Raw genomic sequence first — 16,271 nt, forward strand, 5'->3', positions numbered from 1 at the left:
AGGATGATGGTCCGTCCACAGACAGCATACGGACTGGTTGATTGACAGGGGCTTTATGCTTCAAAGTTGGGCAGAACTGCAGTGGCACTGAGTTTTAGACTCGCACAGGTGTTTTTTAATGAACTCTTGCAGGCTTGTGCCAGCTTTTTGTACGTATGTTTTTTGTGGAAAAACCTTTTAGACTAAAAGGGGGGACAGTGCTGATCTAGAGTTTTGCTCAAGGACACAAATACTAAAAGCATCTTACTCAAATTTGTCACCACATCAGCTAGAATCCACGCTGGACATGGAATAATGTGTCAGAATGACACAAGTTAAATAAAGGGTTAACAGTCTGCAGAGCCACCGTCCTCTGTTTATGTGTTTGCCATACCAGATCAGGCCAGGTAATTACAGTTAGCTCCATTTCCGCTCCCCAGAGCAAGGGCCAAATTAGCATCTTAAGTGGGAAGCTGTGCTCACAACACTGGAGTTTGTGTTTGAAGCCACACAAGCTTCCACCTCCATGCTCATGTTTGCATTCTCTCACATCTGTAAAGACAATATAGAATGAGCGAAAGAAACTTGTTTCTCTGCTTGCCTGTGTGCTTGCATTAAAATTTTCCAACCAGCCAGCTCCCGTAGTTTCAGCTGGAGGGTGTGTGCGAGCTTTATTGTCTACTTAACTCATTGCAAAACACATTCAAAGTCAGCAGAAACACTCTTTCCACTGTTCCAAGAATCACCAACTCTGGTTTGGTTGAAATAAACCCTTAATTCAAGGTGTTACCTCAAGATTCATCCACAATTGTGGTAATTTTTCCTTGATTGATGACAGAAATCACCCTGAAAAAAATCAATGGATGGACCAATAGCTGATATATTCGCCCAACCCTACTATGTGTGTGTTCTACCATGCGATCCTGTTAGTGGCTGTAGATAAATGCATCAACATAAAAGTTGTCTTTGGCTTCTTTGCCTGACTTGTGTAACTTGCAGTGCATCGTTCGTCACAGTAAGGTGAACAAGATCAGCGTGATTGCAGAGTAAAGAGGAAAATGCCTTCTTTTTTAAGGTGAGAGCGATGCTGTTATAACCTTAACAGCGTTGATTATATGAGAAAGCAGGCACCAATCAGTGGGCTCTGTGTAGGCTGGCAGCAGGTGTGGTGCACGACGCTCTGGCAGTTTTTTCGAAGCCATGTGTATACTTAAATTAGCATGAGCGACGCAGCAGGCTCCTGGTGCGAGCTGCCATTACTCTTAACAATCGTGATTTACTTTAATCGCCCCATCTCGGCCCAACGTGTCAGTCTGTCTGTAAAAAGCTAAGACATCGGCCGCATGATATAACATAATCTGTTCTGCTAGGGGAGAGCATGCAGCATTGTGCAGTATCCAAGAAGGCAGGTAGCAATGAAAAGCAGCCATACATGCATGCTCATGAGGTACAGATACAGTGAAAGGTACTCTAAGAGAGTGCAATGTCATGTGTAAGACGTAAAAGCGGCCACAAAATTTTAATATCTATATATTTTGGGAACGCAGACACACGCAAACACAGACCTGAGCTTTCTTTGTAATGACAGCATGCTGTTTGTCAGACCACTGTTGCATAAATGTTTTCAGGATGTCCTGGGTTCGGGTCAGATTTTCTGGAACAATGGCCTGACTCACTCATGCACACACTCTGTCTCTCTTTGTATCCCTCTTTCTCTTTTAAATGCACACACACACACAGACTGCACACATTTCAGCTTCTTACTTTCTTTTATCTCTGCGAGCACGGTTGTTCGCCTAGTCCTCGCTTGCCCACATTACATTACACTTGACATCCATTTAATATAAAGCTGCTGCAAGCGACGTTCAGGGCAATCAGAAACCTCAAGATGCACAATGTAGTGCCTCTGTGAGCTAATGCCCGACGGCCCGAGGAGAAGGTTTGCTTCAACAGCTACACAACGTGAGCATTTAGATGAGGCAAATTCCACTGAGTTATTTCTAGACCTGCTCTGACATACTCGAATCATGGTGAGTATTTGACACAGGTCTTATAATAACCCGCTGGAGTTGGCTGCAGCACTTCACAGACAACCCACCATCTTTGTAGTGCATGCATTGTGTAGACATTTTCTGATTTCTTTGACACTTTCAAGATCTATTTTCAAGACACGTTCCTTTCCCGAGGGGCTCTTTTCGTGACTTTATAACTTGTCATATTGCTGTGTATAAGCTAATGTCGGTGTCGCACATTCATCATAGCTGTCAGAGCAAATGTGGCGTACAGAGGGAGTCGCTGCTGAAGAGGCAGAATCGCAGGCTGTGTGGTTGTGACCGAGGCGGGAGAAATCACTGGCGTGGAATGCACTGGAGGTGTGAGCGGGTTGAAGCAGGTTTTTTACGGTGCTAATCAGCGGTTGGCCTGCGGTTTTCACATCTGGACCCTAAAGCGGGAAGTGGTTAGCCCAGACAGGAAGTGGCTTTCGTTGCGAGGCATTTCGGCGCTATCATACGTAGCCACTGCCAGAGTGATGATCGTCGTGTGCGCGCATGAGAAGGAGGAGGTGGGCGGAGAGAGGAGTTCATCTGAGCTAAACTGTTGACCTTTGGAGGGGGACACCTCATTTGTCAGATGTGGACTGGTGTGGAGTGGTTTAGCTTAATTACTCCTTTCCACAGTGAGGCGGAAAGTCTCATTTGCAATTTTCTGCACTTTTTTATGCGACTGCTTCCACTTTAACTATCTTTTTCTCCTGTGCAGCTCTTCTCCAGCTGTCACAATGTGTCCATTGTAGCGCCCTGAGATCTGGCAAAAGTTAAACGTTTTTAATTAGCGTACTTAAAGCAAGACTTTAACTTTAAACAGAGGAAGTAACACAATCATCCTCTTAAATTAAACATTCTTAAGCAATAAGCGATAAAATACACCCTTTTTTAATTTTCTTTGCCCTTTTACCAGTAGCTTATGGTGGCTAATGCTAGCCAATGTTAGCAAACTTGAGCTACATAACACTGCATAACGGACATACTGGTTCAGTTAGCTAACTTTTTTACTCTTCCCTCCCTGTGCTAATGTTACAGCACATTTTAGCGGTTTTGTCACAAATGCTAAACAGGAAGTAAACAAAGGTTACATAATCTTGCTTCCACTACAGTTTGGTGCAAAGTGTTTCTTTAGTTTCATCTTTTAGATTTAAGTCACTAGCTGCTCAGTACCGCTCATATCTGTCCATTAAATATGAGGCTGGAGCCAGGACAGGGTTAGCTTATCTTAGCATGAAGACTTGACGCAGGGGGAAGCTAGCCTGGCTCTGTGTATATGATGGAATCAATATTTTTATCTAACACTAGTCAAGAAAGCTATATATATAAAGTATCTGCTACATTTCAGTGCTGAACTTTTTATTCAGTTATCTGACGGTGGGGCTGGGCAAAATTCAAAATGATTGCATATCAATTTACAGTACAGTGGATTCATATTGTGAGGATATGATCATTCCCTGTAATTGCTTACAAAATTATGTTCCCCAAAGCAATGATTCCAGACAGTTGTAATTAAAAACTGACAATAGTTATTCAAGTTTTTTTCAAATGGAGATTTTGTATTGATTTCAACCATATAGCCAAGCCCTATTTGATGGCTAAGGTATTCATTTACTTCACCAATTGTGTTTATTCATGCAAAAAAAAAAAAAAAATCCCAATTAACTCATAAAGTTGATGATAGCTAAGTAAACCTTTCTACAAGTTAAAGTGTGAATATAGGCTCCTCTTCTTCTGCTTAGGATTTTTTAGAAAATATCGTGTTACACTGTCAGACCACTCTGACGTAATTACTACCTACAGGTGTTGGAGGAAGCCAATATGATTCAGCGTTCCCAAGGGTGGCACAGTAGCATATGAGAAGATAAAACAGCACCCTCCCCCGTTGAATACGCTCATGAATCATTCAGTGTCCAGATTAAATTCCCTGACACATGTCTGGTTTCAGGTGACATGTCAACTCCAGCTGACCCTTCTGTTTTAAAAGGTGACTATCATCATGTATTAACTGTACAACCAATCTACCTGTTACAACCCAAGCATATTTTAATGGAATTACAGGAGTTGAGTGATGGCTCAGCACTTCGAGCCTGCTGTGAAGGTGCATCACATGAACGTTTGCACGCATTGACTCTGAAACTATGACCTGGGGATGACTGGAAATGCTTCAGGGATATTGTACAATACTGATGATGGCAATTAATGTAATTGTAGAAATTATGATGTGGTGGGGTTTCCAGGATTTCTGTGTCAGTGCTCATCAAAATCAAATAAGCTCATAAAAACTGGTGAGCAATTGTAAACTAAATGCTCTTGACTGTTTGATTCTGTTGGAAATACCTTTACATGTATGTTCTTCTTTTACCCTCTTTCTACTTTAGTCTGCTGTTGAGATGGAGTTGTTTCCATGGTGCCTCTGTTTTGCTTGATGACCATGTCTTTTTCCATCTCACCCTCCCGCTGGCATTTCTTAGCCATTTGCTTTTTGTTTTCTCCTTCTCTCATCTTTTTTTTCTCCATCAGTCTTTGCAGGGCATGCTCTCCTCCCTTCACTCTGAGCTTGACATTCAGAGGTACTTGATGAAAATCCAATTGCCCCACAGAGTTAGTCAGACTTTTTATCTTATCTGCATCATGCCATTGTGTAAGTGTGTGTGTGGCCATGTTTGCATCCTCGCTAACATCTGCCGTGTGTCCATGTTCCCAATCCTTGTGCCCCTGTGTCTCTTGAGCGCCTGCTCTGTCTGGGCTTGCCAAGCACTCTTGGCTGCCGGGTTAAACCAGTTCTGGCCATGAAAGCTCCCACAAATGTCAAACTGCACTTAAAATAAAATGCTTAAATTCTTTATTTGTCTGTACGTGTATGAGTGTGAGAGAACTGAAGTGTGTGCATGCAGGTATGTTCAAGATAACCTGGTGGACCTGCCCCCGTGCCTCCAGCTGCATTAGCTCTGCGGCACCACACGTCTGCCATGGAAGAAGAGCATTTCATAAAGAGCCCAGTGTTCACTGAGTTAGTACACTCAGTTTTAGTCCCACCTTGTCCCCGTGGTGCAGATCCCCTTACAGCGCTGCACAATAGCTCAATGGCCTCTGCAGTCTTGTCACACATTGTCTTATTGTACCTGTGGCTTGAAGATGCCACGTCATGTAGATCAGATAACAGAGTAGGCCACTGATCTTAAAGTTTTGATATCACAGGTCTTGATCCTCAGTCAGTGGTTTAAAGGAATATCTTCTTCTGTAGTACCCACATTGTAGCTTTCTGTTTGATCTCTTTCAGTGTGTCATCCTGCAGGGTTTGAACTATTTGAAAACTTCTCTCATGCTCTGTTAGTATCATTATTAAATCAGACCCTGGCTCATGCAGGTGCATATTTAATTGAACAGTTGAGACTCCTGTAGTATGATTTGAAGCCTCCTCATGCTGGATAACGTTTAGTGCTGTGATGTGCTTGTGAGGCAGAACTGAACAGCGTTAGATGTGTGAGCATGTATCAGTGACATACAGTATTAACACGCCTCTGCACTTTTGCATGACTGCAGTCTGTTGGTTTATTTAGTTGTTGTGCTGGAGTCAACATCAAAGGTGCTTTATTCTAACTCATTGAAGAATGAGATGCTGTGTTATTTTCTCACTCCACAAAATGCATCATATCTTAAAGAGTATGCTTGACACTCCTTGGACAATTAATACATTTTAAGAAAAAAAAAAACCCTGCATCCACGGTCTCACCCTTAACGTGCTATGTTTCCGTGTGCCTCCCCCTCCAGAGCAGAAGCCCAAAGCACGGCCCCAGTCCACAGCCCAGCGTCGGCGACCAGGTTGACCACATTTCTCTGGCCTCGCTGGAGTCACTGGACACCATGTCTGAGGCCGACGCGCCCACAGGATTCACCCGCGGCAGCCGGGTTCGTGCCAGCCTGCCCGTGGTGCGATCGACCAACCAGACAAAGGACCGCTCGCTAGGTATGATGTGCATCAGGCTTTTGTTTTGAGGGCAGAAAATTTCTTGTCTGGATTTTGCTTTGCTGCTTCACAAAATGTGTCAATCAGCTGTAATTCTGTAAACTGACAATATTTTACCACAGAGAAATTCTTCCATCTGCTCTGTTAAGAACTTATTGAGAATAAAGGCTCTATCTCAAATCTTAAATTGACCTTGTGAATAGACCGAGGTGAAAGTGAATAGACATTAATCCTCGTGGATAACCGACATTTTGCAGCTCTTTTAGCATAATCTTGGCCTAACTTTAGAACTCTCTGAAATAGCTCCGAACCACACCACGATCTCACCATTTCACCTTGTCCAAGTTTCTTCCTCTCACTCCATCTATCTTCTCCTCTCCACCCTCCCGCTTCTCTCCACCTCAGCTCGCAGCTCTGTTTTAATTAGAATTCATTTCCTCTGTAGTGAAAGATTAGGGAATGCATCCACAGTATGCCATCGTGTTATTGACAGGATTAGAAATGGGTCGTCTTATCAACACACATGGTGCTTCATTTGCATCCATGCGCAGAAACGCTGTAAGTTGTGCAGAATTAGGTTGCCGCATTAGGGCGAGAGTGGTGGAGAGAGTTTGGGAACTTCACAAACAAAGTGTAGAGTCTGTAATTTTTTCGAATGACGGTCCTCAAAGGTAGTTCGCAACCTTGGCAAGGCATCTGCTGCTGGATAATAGCAAAGCGTCTGAGAGGCACGCCTTCTGACCAAAGTGAAAATGAATGAAACTATAGGGTGCTGTTTTCCACCCTTGTCGCGCCTCTTGCTTTGCTTGAGAAGCAGAAATGCAAAACCTGCAGAAAAACACGTTTAACAAATGCGCTTTACCATGCATGCATGCACACACACACACAAATATGCACACATACACACACACACACACACTCCTTCTTTCTCTTTCAAAAACATCAGGACAAAGCGTTATGACAGCAGGGGGTTATAGTGTGATGAAAGGGGAGGAGAGAAAAGGGGGCACCACTTAACTACAGTGTCCCTCCCACAGTCTTTCACACACACACAAACATACAGGCACACACTTCGCTGGGTCCCAACGGACGTTCAGGGCTTCTTCTTGGGGCTTAGTGTCTTCAGCTTGTGCTGTAGGAGCTGTTGTCAGCAGAAAACAGGAAATCCTTAAAACCCCTAATGTGAGTATCAGATTTAATCTAGACTGTGGGATCAAGTGTATTGTATTTCAAGTCATTTATTCTGTGGTTGTAATGCATTATCTATCTGCTTTTTTTGTTGCATTTCAAACTTCTTTATAACATTAACGGACGCAGAGTGATTATTTTTTCACATTCCCGCTTAGTTTAAGCTTTTGTGTCTCAGTGAAGAAATGTGGAAAACTTTTCAAGCTCAGGCAGGCTGCAGCGCTGTGCCCATTTGGTCAGGAAACCCACTGGCCATTTGCTTCCAGTCCTGAGTGAAACCTGGCGCTCAGGAATGTAACACGACTCTCCGTTAGAACCGAGCTCTTCATCTTTGTTGCAGCAAATAAAAGTGATGTTCAAGAATTCCAAGCTTCGCAAAGCGTGCTCAATCAATGGGGCTTTGTCATCAAACGCGCTCACGTTAATTGCTAACATCTGGATGAAAACTAGCCGACTGTTAACATAACAGCTCTCAGGGGGGAAAGATGAAGTTATTCTGCAAATGGGCACTTTGTTAAGTTATTACTACCTAGAAACCCAGACAGACCAGAAAGAGCAATGATAGACTCAGCAATTTTATTTCCTGGATTTGCTCTCTCTCTGTCTCACTCTGTCTCGTGGAGCTTGTAGGATCTTGTATAATATTTCACCAACATCTGGTAGCTTTTACTGGCTCTGCCCTTTTATGGGGTTACACCAACTAAAACCATGCCTTCTTTCCTTAAAACCAGCTATTTTCAGGGCACAAATGTGAGAGCAACATTGAAATGTCAAAAAGGTCTTTTGTCTCAGCAGTCCATGACATGTGAGTATACCTGGATGATTGAAATGACAAACATAACTAGAAGAGACAGAGAAAGGCATTGAACTTCTTTGTTCTTTTCATTAAAGTTATAGTGTTGCTGCAGATGACCCCTGTAAAATCACTGCCATGTTGTTTGGAGCAATGAATCAGGGAATAGAAATAGAAAAGTCTGTTTTTTTTCTTTCCCCTGGCATTGTTTATACAAGTGCAGTGTGGGCGTTTCTAAAATTTTGCGGGGGAGACATCTGTTTTTTCTAAAGCACAGTACAGAAGCCACACCCAGGGTTCAGGGGTTCAGGCTTTGGTCTTTTTGATGCACAACTCGTGCTGTTCCTCCCAGAGCACACAGACCTGCTTCTGTCATTTATTTCTGCCCCGACTCACTTTCTAAATATCAAGTAATTTGTCTGGAATATAGAGCAGGATGTTCTCAAGCACGAACAGTAATATGAACAGGAGTTCAGTGGCAGGTTTAGTACAATGCTGCGTGTCTTACAAGAATGCTGCTGAAAATCTACCAGGAAAACATGCAACACAGAAAAGTTTTAATCAGTTTTGATGCCCTTGAGGCAACAGCTGAGCATTCATTAGCTCAATGCAAAATTTTAAAATGTGGTTTTGTTCATGTCAGCCACAAGGGTTGCAATGGTGCGCCGGTGAAAATATGCTGAAATTCATGTTTTGCTCTTATTAATCGGGCCAAATGTATCTGCAGTGATCCACTGCGCAGCCATGACCAGACATTGTGATGTGTGCAGGGTGCAAACTGTGATTTCGCGGGTCAGGAAAGGCACAGGAAAAGGTGATTTTTATTTAGATCATGTGTTGGAGGTTGTTTGAGGCTCGCCCAAACTGCAATAAGCACGCCTTTATGTTTGACCAGATCTGTTGTGGCATTGCCTTCTGTTCTTACATCCACAATGAAAAAGTTGCGAATCCAGATTTTGACCAAATTTTATTGAGCATATTCTTAGCAAACAGTTGATAATGCTTTTAGTTAGTGAGTACTCATGCAGCAGTTTAAGCCTAAACCACCTCCAGCGGTTCCTATATGGAAGGTTTTTACTCCTGCATGCAGTGCTGTCCTTGAATTAACAGATTAACACTGCAAGCCGGACTGAGCCCTTTCAGAATCTGACAAAACAATAAGAGAAACAGAAGTGTATCACTACTCATTCAACTTGCAGAAATCACATGCCTGTATTAATCATAGGAAAGATTTTCAAGAATTGAAAGGAGATTACTTATCACGCCTTCCTGTGCTTTCTGCCTGCAGGTGTACTGTACCTGCAGTACGGGGACGAGACCAAACAGATCCGCATGCCTAATGAGGTCACCAGCATCGACACTGTCAGAGCTCTGTTCGTTAGTGCCTTCCCGCAGCAGCTTACCATGAAGATGTTGGAGTCGCCTAGCGTCGCAGTCTATGTCAAAGACGACATGAGGAATATGTACTACGAGCTCACCGATGTCAGGTAAAGAAGAAGTGTGCTTGCGTGTGATGAACATGGATACAGAACAGGGCAGACAGCATGTATTGTGTTAACAGGACATCCAGGGTTCATAATTCATCCTCTGAAGGTCCTTTCCCTTTCCCCTCCCTACTCACTTCCTTTCTACACTGCCCCTGCACAGGAAGTGCCACCGGCCAGGAAAACGTCTCGCTTCCATTTACCCTCATGTTGAAACTTAATAGATAGAAAGTTATTTGGAGAGGAAACCCTGTGGCAAAATGTCTCCGATACAGCCAAACAAACGAAGAGCACTCTTGAGAGACTACGATGACTTTCCTCCCTGTTGTCCTCTCTGCTCTGGTTTTATAAAGTTTGACTCGAGAAAGTTTGAGCATTGTGAGATTTGTCTTTTAAAACTTTTAGTGGTGCTTTTATGCCTTTCACAGCGTAGTTTCCAAAGTATCGTGTGCTGAGTTGTGTGTATCATTTACAAGCACACAAACACACATACTAGCTCGCTCCTTTTACTTGTTCCTTGCACCTTCCTGGTTGGGTATTCACCAGCATGTCTTATCAATAATACAGCACATTCTATGTGCCGAGACAGTATACAGCCATTTCTACTAGTTGTTTTTTCACAAAACAAAACCAAGAAACGTTACTCTTTAAGACAGAGGCAACTTTGCCCCACACTAGAGATCCTGATCAGGTGCAATGTGTACTCTGTGACTAATACTTAATCGGGGCTGTAAAAAATGTCCCGTGATTCCTTAAGGTTGGTGCAAGTGTCCAGGGTGCAACGCCTTAGTGAGAGAGTGAGACAAGCAAAAGAAAGAACACTCTCCGCTTATGCAGTCGAGCCACGTTTCAACACAGTATTACTAGATGTTTTTATAGACTATAGAGATTTAGAGGAAATGTCATATGAGAGAGGGCTGTCAGAGCCTCTGTCAGGGTATGTTCCCTTGGCAGGGCTGCTAAAGAGATCCAGGCTGAGGCAGGATCGGCCGCTGTCGGATGGTGATGTCTGGGCTCTCTATTTACCATCGCACGCCTCTTCCCCTTACAGGAACATCACAGATCACTCCTGCCTGAAGGTCTACCACAAGGACCCAGCACAGGCCTTCAGCCATGGGCCAAGACCTGCCAATGGTGATGCCAGGGTGAGTACTCAACTGACACATGCTAACGCAGCAGTGAGAATTATTGGCTCGTTAACGGCAGCAGCTGCAAGGAGACGATCAGACCTGTTGCAGATAGAATTGTAAGCCCAGCCTCCATTTCTTCTCATCCTGTTTGCAGTTCAGGGAAGGAATGTCCCCCCTGCCACTTCTTAAGCTGTTCAGAGGGGGTCACATATTGTTCTGCAGGGGACCCGTGATTGGCCCTCGCCTGTACGCTCTGGTGCAGCTTGCTTAAGGAACAATTGAACCCAAATCTCGCGACTATTTTGCTTGTTCACTCTTCCCCCAATATCAGCCCTAATCTCTCCCTCTTGTTCTGATTCCAGCATGTTTGTTTCCTGCTGATGTAACGAAACTAAAGCCCCAAAGAGCCGTTTCCTCAAATGTCCCTCCTCAAATCCACGTCTCTAATCCGCCTGACCCTTTATCTAACCCGCTGCTCCTCTCTGCCTGCCGCAGATTTCCAGGCGGCGTCGCAGCACCGTTGTGATGCTGCAAAAATTACATTAACCTCGGCTATAATCCCATTGCCACATAACTGTACGTGTCACGTAAGTGTAAAGTGAAATTGATAAAGTTTAAAGGAATCATGAGGTAGACATGGCGACGGTTTAAGAGGTCTTGGTTCAGAAGACTTTGAGTTGCCGCCGAAACTCTTTTTATTCTCTGCTGCTGACAGGCGAGTTGCTTCGGCTGCCTCGCGGTGATGAGGTCCTTCAAGGGGAAGTGAACAAAAGACATATGAGGAAAAAAGATGCCAAAATAAGATACAACTGGAAAAAGTGAAAGGGGGATTAATGCAAACTGTATAAGAGCGGGAAAGAACATTGCTTGTGTGGGGCAGCTTTTCTCATCCATTTTTGTTGTTTGGTGTTGTTGTTTTTTTTAACAAAATTGCATATTTAAAAACTACGGCGCTTGCTGACTCAGCAGGATTGAAGAGCATAACTTGTGATGCGTGAACGTGGAGCAAAGAGAAGCAAGGCAACTTTACAAAGGCTCTCGAGCAAACGTTGTGAAATCAAGGCATGACGCGGAGATGGGCTGAAAAAGGTCGCTGTTAGGAATAGTCCTGTCAATGTTTAACCAGAGCAGCGACTGACACAGATACGTAGGCTGCATGTGGTTGTGGGGCGTGGAGGTCGCGCTGGTGAATGCCGCGGGACAGGAAAAAAATAATTAGTTAGATGGCATGTTGTGCGAATCCAAAAAATTTGCATTCCTGTGGCGAGCTGCCGTTTCCCCACAAACATATTGGCAGGTTTTAACAGACGCACACACGAACACATTTCATGCCCCTGTTGTAAACAGTGTCTTTATTCTTGGCAGCTGTAAAACTTGAACTGAAGATTTTTTTTGTTTTCTGTCTTTGCCTTTTAAAGAATACTCAGGGGGAGACAAAAAAAAGTATTCTAGCTTTTGATTTTTTCTTTGCAACCTCTTTTTATAATGAAATAGAAACCCTGCCACTCAAAGCAAAAGGGCAAATACTCCAACCTAATGAGCTGTACACCTGTTCAAACACTTTATCTGGGGGGTATACTTCACATCTGCTTCGGCTATTCAGTGTCCTCTTCCTCGCTAGAATGCCAGGCCCCGGATCAGATTGAAAGTATCATCTGCAGTTACTTCTGGTATTGATCGAGGTTCTGCAGCCAAATTGAGCTGTCTCTGCTTATGAAAACAGCTCTCACCCTGTCTGTCAGTAATTGATTTAAGGCGGACAGATGTACACAGTGACTGATAAGTAACTTGATAAGCAGAATATGTCTTTTGTCATGTCTCCTCCAATGAAAAAGCAGGAAATATTGTGCTTTGTATTCACAGAATAGTCAATAGTGGCTGTCAGAAGTGATGTTATGTAGACATAGCTGGAGGAGATATTTTGTAAACAGAGGTTCACTTAATAGCTAACCTCTGCTCTCCTCAGGGTAATCCACTTCATTCAGTATTTATTCAGAAATGAAAAATTGAATGTTGAATGTTTTTCCTCACAATTATCAGAATTAGCAGCAAGCTCCAATCTTCTGTTTTCTTCTTTCTGAACGCCATTATGTAGACAGCAGCAGAGCACATCCAGCTATTTCAGTGTTGACAGACTTCTGCGTGAACACTGCGGCACTGCTCCTCTTCATCTCTTTAGCTTGGCTGCCTCTGAGGCTGTGCAGTTTGAGAATCAGTTTAGGAGCGACTTTCTGCGCTCCTACCAGACACGCTGCCCTCATTACCCGAAGCTTGAGAGCGCCGTGGAGTCCGCGGATCAAACAAAATGTTCCTCAGCACGGCCTCTTGTTTGCCTGCTCATGTGCTTATTTTTTCAAGACTTTACTCCTCTGTTTTGTCTCAAAGCAATGATTTATAAGCATGTTGGACAGACAAATACAGGCTGACTTAATAACAGTCAGTGTATTTTAAGGATATTTTAAGAATGGTCAATCTTCCAAAGGTGTAACATCTGTTTGGGATTGACAAGTGATGCCTTTTGCCCCAAATGGTTCGTATAAGGCTGGAATTTGCAAAGCAGTCAGAGATGTTATTTGGCGCTCCTTTCCTTGTGTGTGTGTCGGCACCTTGGATAGTAAAAGGCTTTAGGTTTTGATGATAGTCTGCAGTGGCTCTGTGCTTCTTAGATTCCCTATTATACTGTATGTTTTGTTGTTTGGTCAGAGTCGTTGCTGCCATATTTATGGGCTGTGTGTGCTTTCACTGCCAGCAAGTTTTTTTTTTTCTCCTTTGTTATCACATCCAAGCCTGAGCCCTTTGTTACTTTACACTTTGAGAGCAGCAGTTGTTTGCCAGTTCGTACACACACACACCTATTTCACACACACTTGTCACACCCACTTTATTGCTCTCGTCACTGTATTAATCTGTATTGGCACTGGGGAAAAAATAAAGACAACACCGGGAAAAGCGCAGTGTCAAAAACTGTACCTGAACCTTTTGAAAGAACTTTGCATTAGGTTTCGACTTGTCTTCTTATGTAGGTGTTACCCATGAGTCATACCTTGAAGGAACAATAGCTTGTTTGTTTGACAGGAATAGAGAGTGAGACAGGAAGAGGAATGGATTTGACTCGGCTCTGCATGTGACACTCCTCAGCACGGTGTTATCATACCCGGCACGTCCCCTATCTATGTGCTCCATCACTGTTTACTCACTGTATTTCATTTGTGCTTGTTAGTGCAGAGAAATGTTTACATCTACGGGAAATGAGCTCAAGGTTGGAATAAATAAACTTGCTATATTGTTGTCATGCTTATAGGTTGTAAGTGTAGTTTGCATTGATGCCTTTACGAATCAGCAAGTTAACTCAAACAATGCCTGTGATATATTGGTAATAGCGAGGCAATATGATGGCGACTATGGCCACAAGTGACATTAATAAAATGATATTAAATGATTAAACAGTAGCATAGTAGTAGACTATAATAGCACAGTTAGCTTACTTGCTCCACTGTCAGTTACACGGCAATGCTGCATCTATCTCAAGTTTGTGCTAACTAAGGTAACGTTAGCTAATGGTAGCTATTGTAGCTAATATTAGCTAATGTTAACTCAGAGATGGATACTGCATTAATGTGTAACTGACAGTAGAGTATAATAGCACAGTTAGCAAACTTACTCAACTCTCAGTTAGCCAGCAATGCAGCTTCTATCTGAAGTTGATGTTGACTAAGCTAACGCTAGCTAATGTTAGCTATCATTAGCCATGCTGAGCTAAATGAGAAAAGGTTTGTTTTGATGCATCTGAGTTCAGCTTTTCATTTGCAAAAGGAAGAATGTGTTATTTCTTCTTTAAAAAGTTAACAGTCTTCACAGGAAGTAGCCTAATGTAAAGAATAGATAAAGCTAACTGTGAAGTCATATGATATACCTCACACAGCAGGTGGCTTACCACATTAGTCAGATTTCCTTTTACTTCTGCTGTGTACCTGTAAGACTTTTTGTAGTTTTACCACCCACAGCCTGAACGCTCATACTTTTCCCTTAAGCCACTTGAGTTAGATGAGGTTAGGTTTATTGTACTTTAGCCTTCAAGGGTCGTTAATGGTTTTTAGGGCAAAAGACCAGCAGCCCAGATTAGCTAACTGTTTAAACAGACTATGCGAGACAGATCTTGTTGCAAATTAACTGCCTTTTGGCCCTGGAGGTGCACGTGTAAACTCCTTTTAGAAAGCCATAGTCTTATATAAAAAGCGCAATCACAGAGTTTGTTTACAGTTGAAAGAATAAGTCTTTATAAAGCGTCTTTACATCCAAAGAAATAAACCTGTGTTGATATATTGTCATATTGTTTTATAGAATAACATCCAGGACTCTGAGTGAAATTCTGTACTGTGTACCTGGGGATAGTAGTCTTGCGAGAAACTACTACTGCTGACAGTCTATTTTCTTTTGAAAAACAACTTTGTGAACAGAGTTAGATGGATTTTTTGTTTTTAGGGCAACTTCGTCCCAGAAATATAGGATATATATAAAATAGATGTATACAGTCTGGTTTGTTGACCAATCCTCAAAATGAGAGATTTCTTTCTTTACTTTTTGTGCATTATTTGAAGAAATAACAATTCCAGCTTTTATGCTTGTTAGTTAATGACATCTATGTGCTTTTGTGCTTTTCCAGATGCACAGCGAGATGGTGCATGCCGGTCGTGATGGCCCGCACCCTCTGAGACAGCCCCCCATGGGTCCCCCTCTACATCACCCCATGCAGGGAGCGCTACCCCCAACTCCCCACTCCATGCCCCCATCCCCCTCCAGAATCCCATTTGTCCCACGACAGGGCTCTATACCTGGAAGCGCTACTATCCCAAGGGACAGAGTGTCTAACACCAACCCTCCGGCCCGCTCAAACTCACCCTGCCCCAGCGCCATCCTGGAGAGACGGGATGTCAAGCCAGATGAGGACATGGGTGGTAAAAGCCACAGTCTAGCCAGGGGAAATGAGGGGTTGTATGCAGACCCATACTTGCTCCAAGAGGGAAGAATGACCATGGCTACTGCCCACGGACCACACCCCAACCCTGGGCTTGATGGTCCAGAACATGGCATGGGGGGATTTCACCGTGCCTCCATTCGCTCCACAAGCTCTTACAGCGGGCCCAGCCCCACAGACACTATCGATCACCCCTCTCTGTACAGGCAGAAGTCCAGGAACAGCCAGCTGCCTACTTTAGGCTCCAAGACTCCTCCCCCATCCCCTCATCGGATGGCTGAGGTGCGGATGATTGACATCCATGGCGGGCCTCCTCATTGCGTGCCACCTCATGGCGTTCCCATAGAGAGAAGCTCACCTGTGCGCCAGTCTTTTAGGAAGGAGGAAGTGACGGGGACCAAGCCCCGAAACAACATGGGCTCGCCTGTCGTTGCAGACCTCCAAGGTCACCTCCAGGGGCCCATCCCAGCTGACCATCAGACACGGTAAGCACCAGGGGGACCGGATGTTGCCAACAGTGGGCTTGTGGGATTGTTAAAGTTATGATGAAGACATTGCATGGGAGCATGGACTAACTCTGCATCCCAGTTTCACTCTAACCGTGAGCTGCTGGTTTTCAATCCCTGTTTCATCATCCATGACTGAAGGCAAGAATATAACCCATCCTCTCACTGTCTTGAGTGTCAAGATCTGCACATTAAGAATGAGAC

The 16,271-nt window shown here is 43.7% G+C and overlaps 1 protein-coding gene across 12 annotated transcripts in view; it reads left to right on the top strand.

Moving 5' to 3' along the window:
• Window positions 1-16,271, top strand: part of si:ch211-285f17.1 (sickle tail protein homolog) — a 108,359-nt gene that overhangs the window by 75,052 nt on the left and 17,036 nt on the right. For all 12 annotated transcript variants that reach the window (XM_041961989.1, XM_041961993.1, XM_041961985.1 and 9 more), the window contains 4 exons: window positions 5,796-5,991; window positions 9,261-9,459; window positions 10,508-10,601; window positions 15,250-16,046. In XM_041961989.1, coding sequence (XP_041817923.1) covers window positions 5,796-5,991; window positions 9,261-9,459; window positions 10,508-10,601; window positions 15,250-16,046 — 1,286 coding nt within the window. The remainder of the gene's footprint in view (window positions 1-5,795; window positions 5,992-9,260; window positions 9,460-10,507; window positions 10,602-15,249; window positions 16,047-16,271) is intronic.

Source organism: Chelmon rostratus, chromosome 20 (genome assembly GCF_017976325.1).
Source record: "Chelmon rostratus isolate fCheRos1 chromosome 20, fCheRos1.pri, whole genome shotgun sequence".
NCBI classification, from domain to species: Eukaryota; Metazoa; Chordata; class Actinopteri; order Chaetodontiformes; family Chaetodontidae; genus Chelmon; species Chelmon rostratus.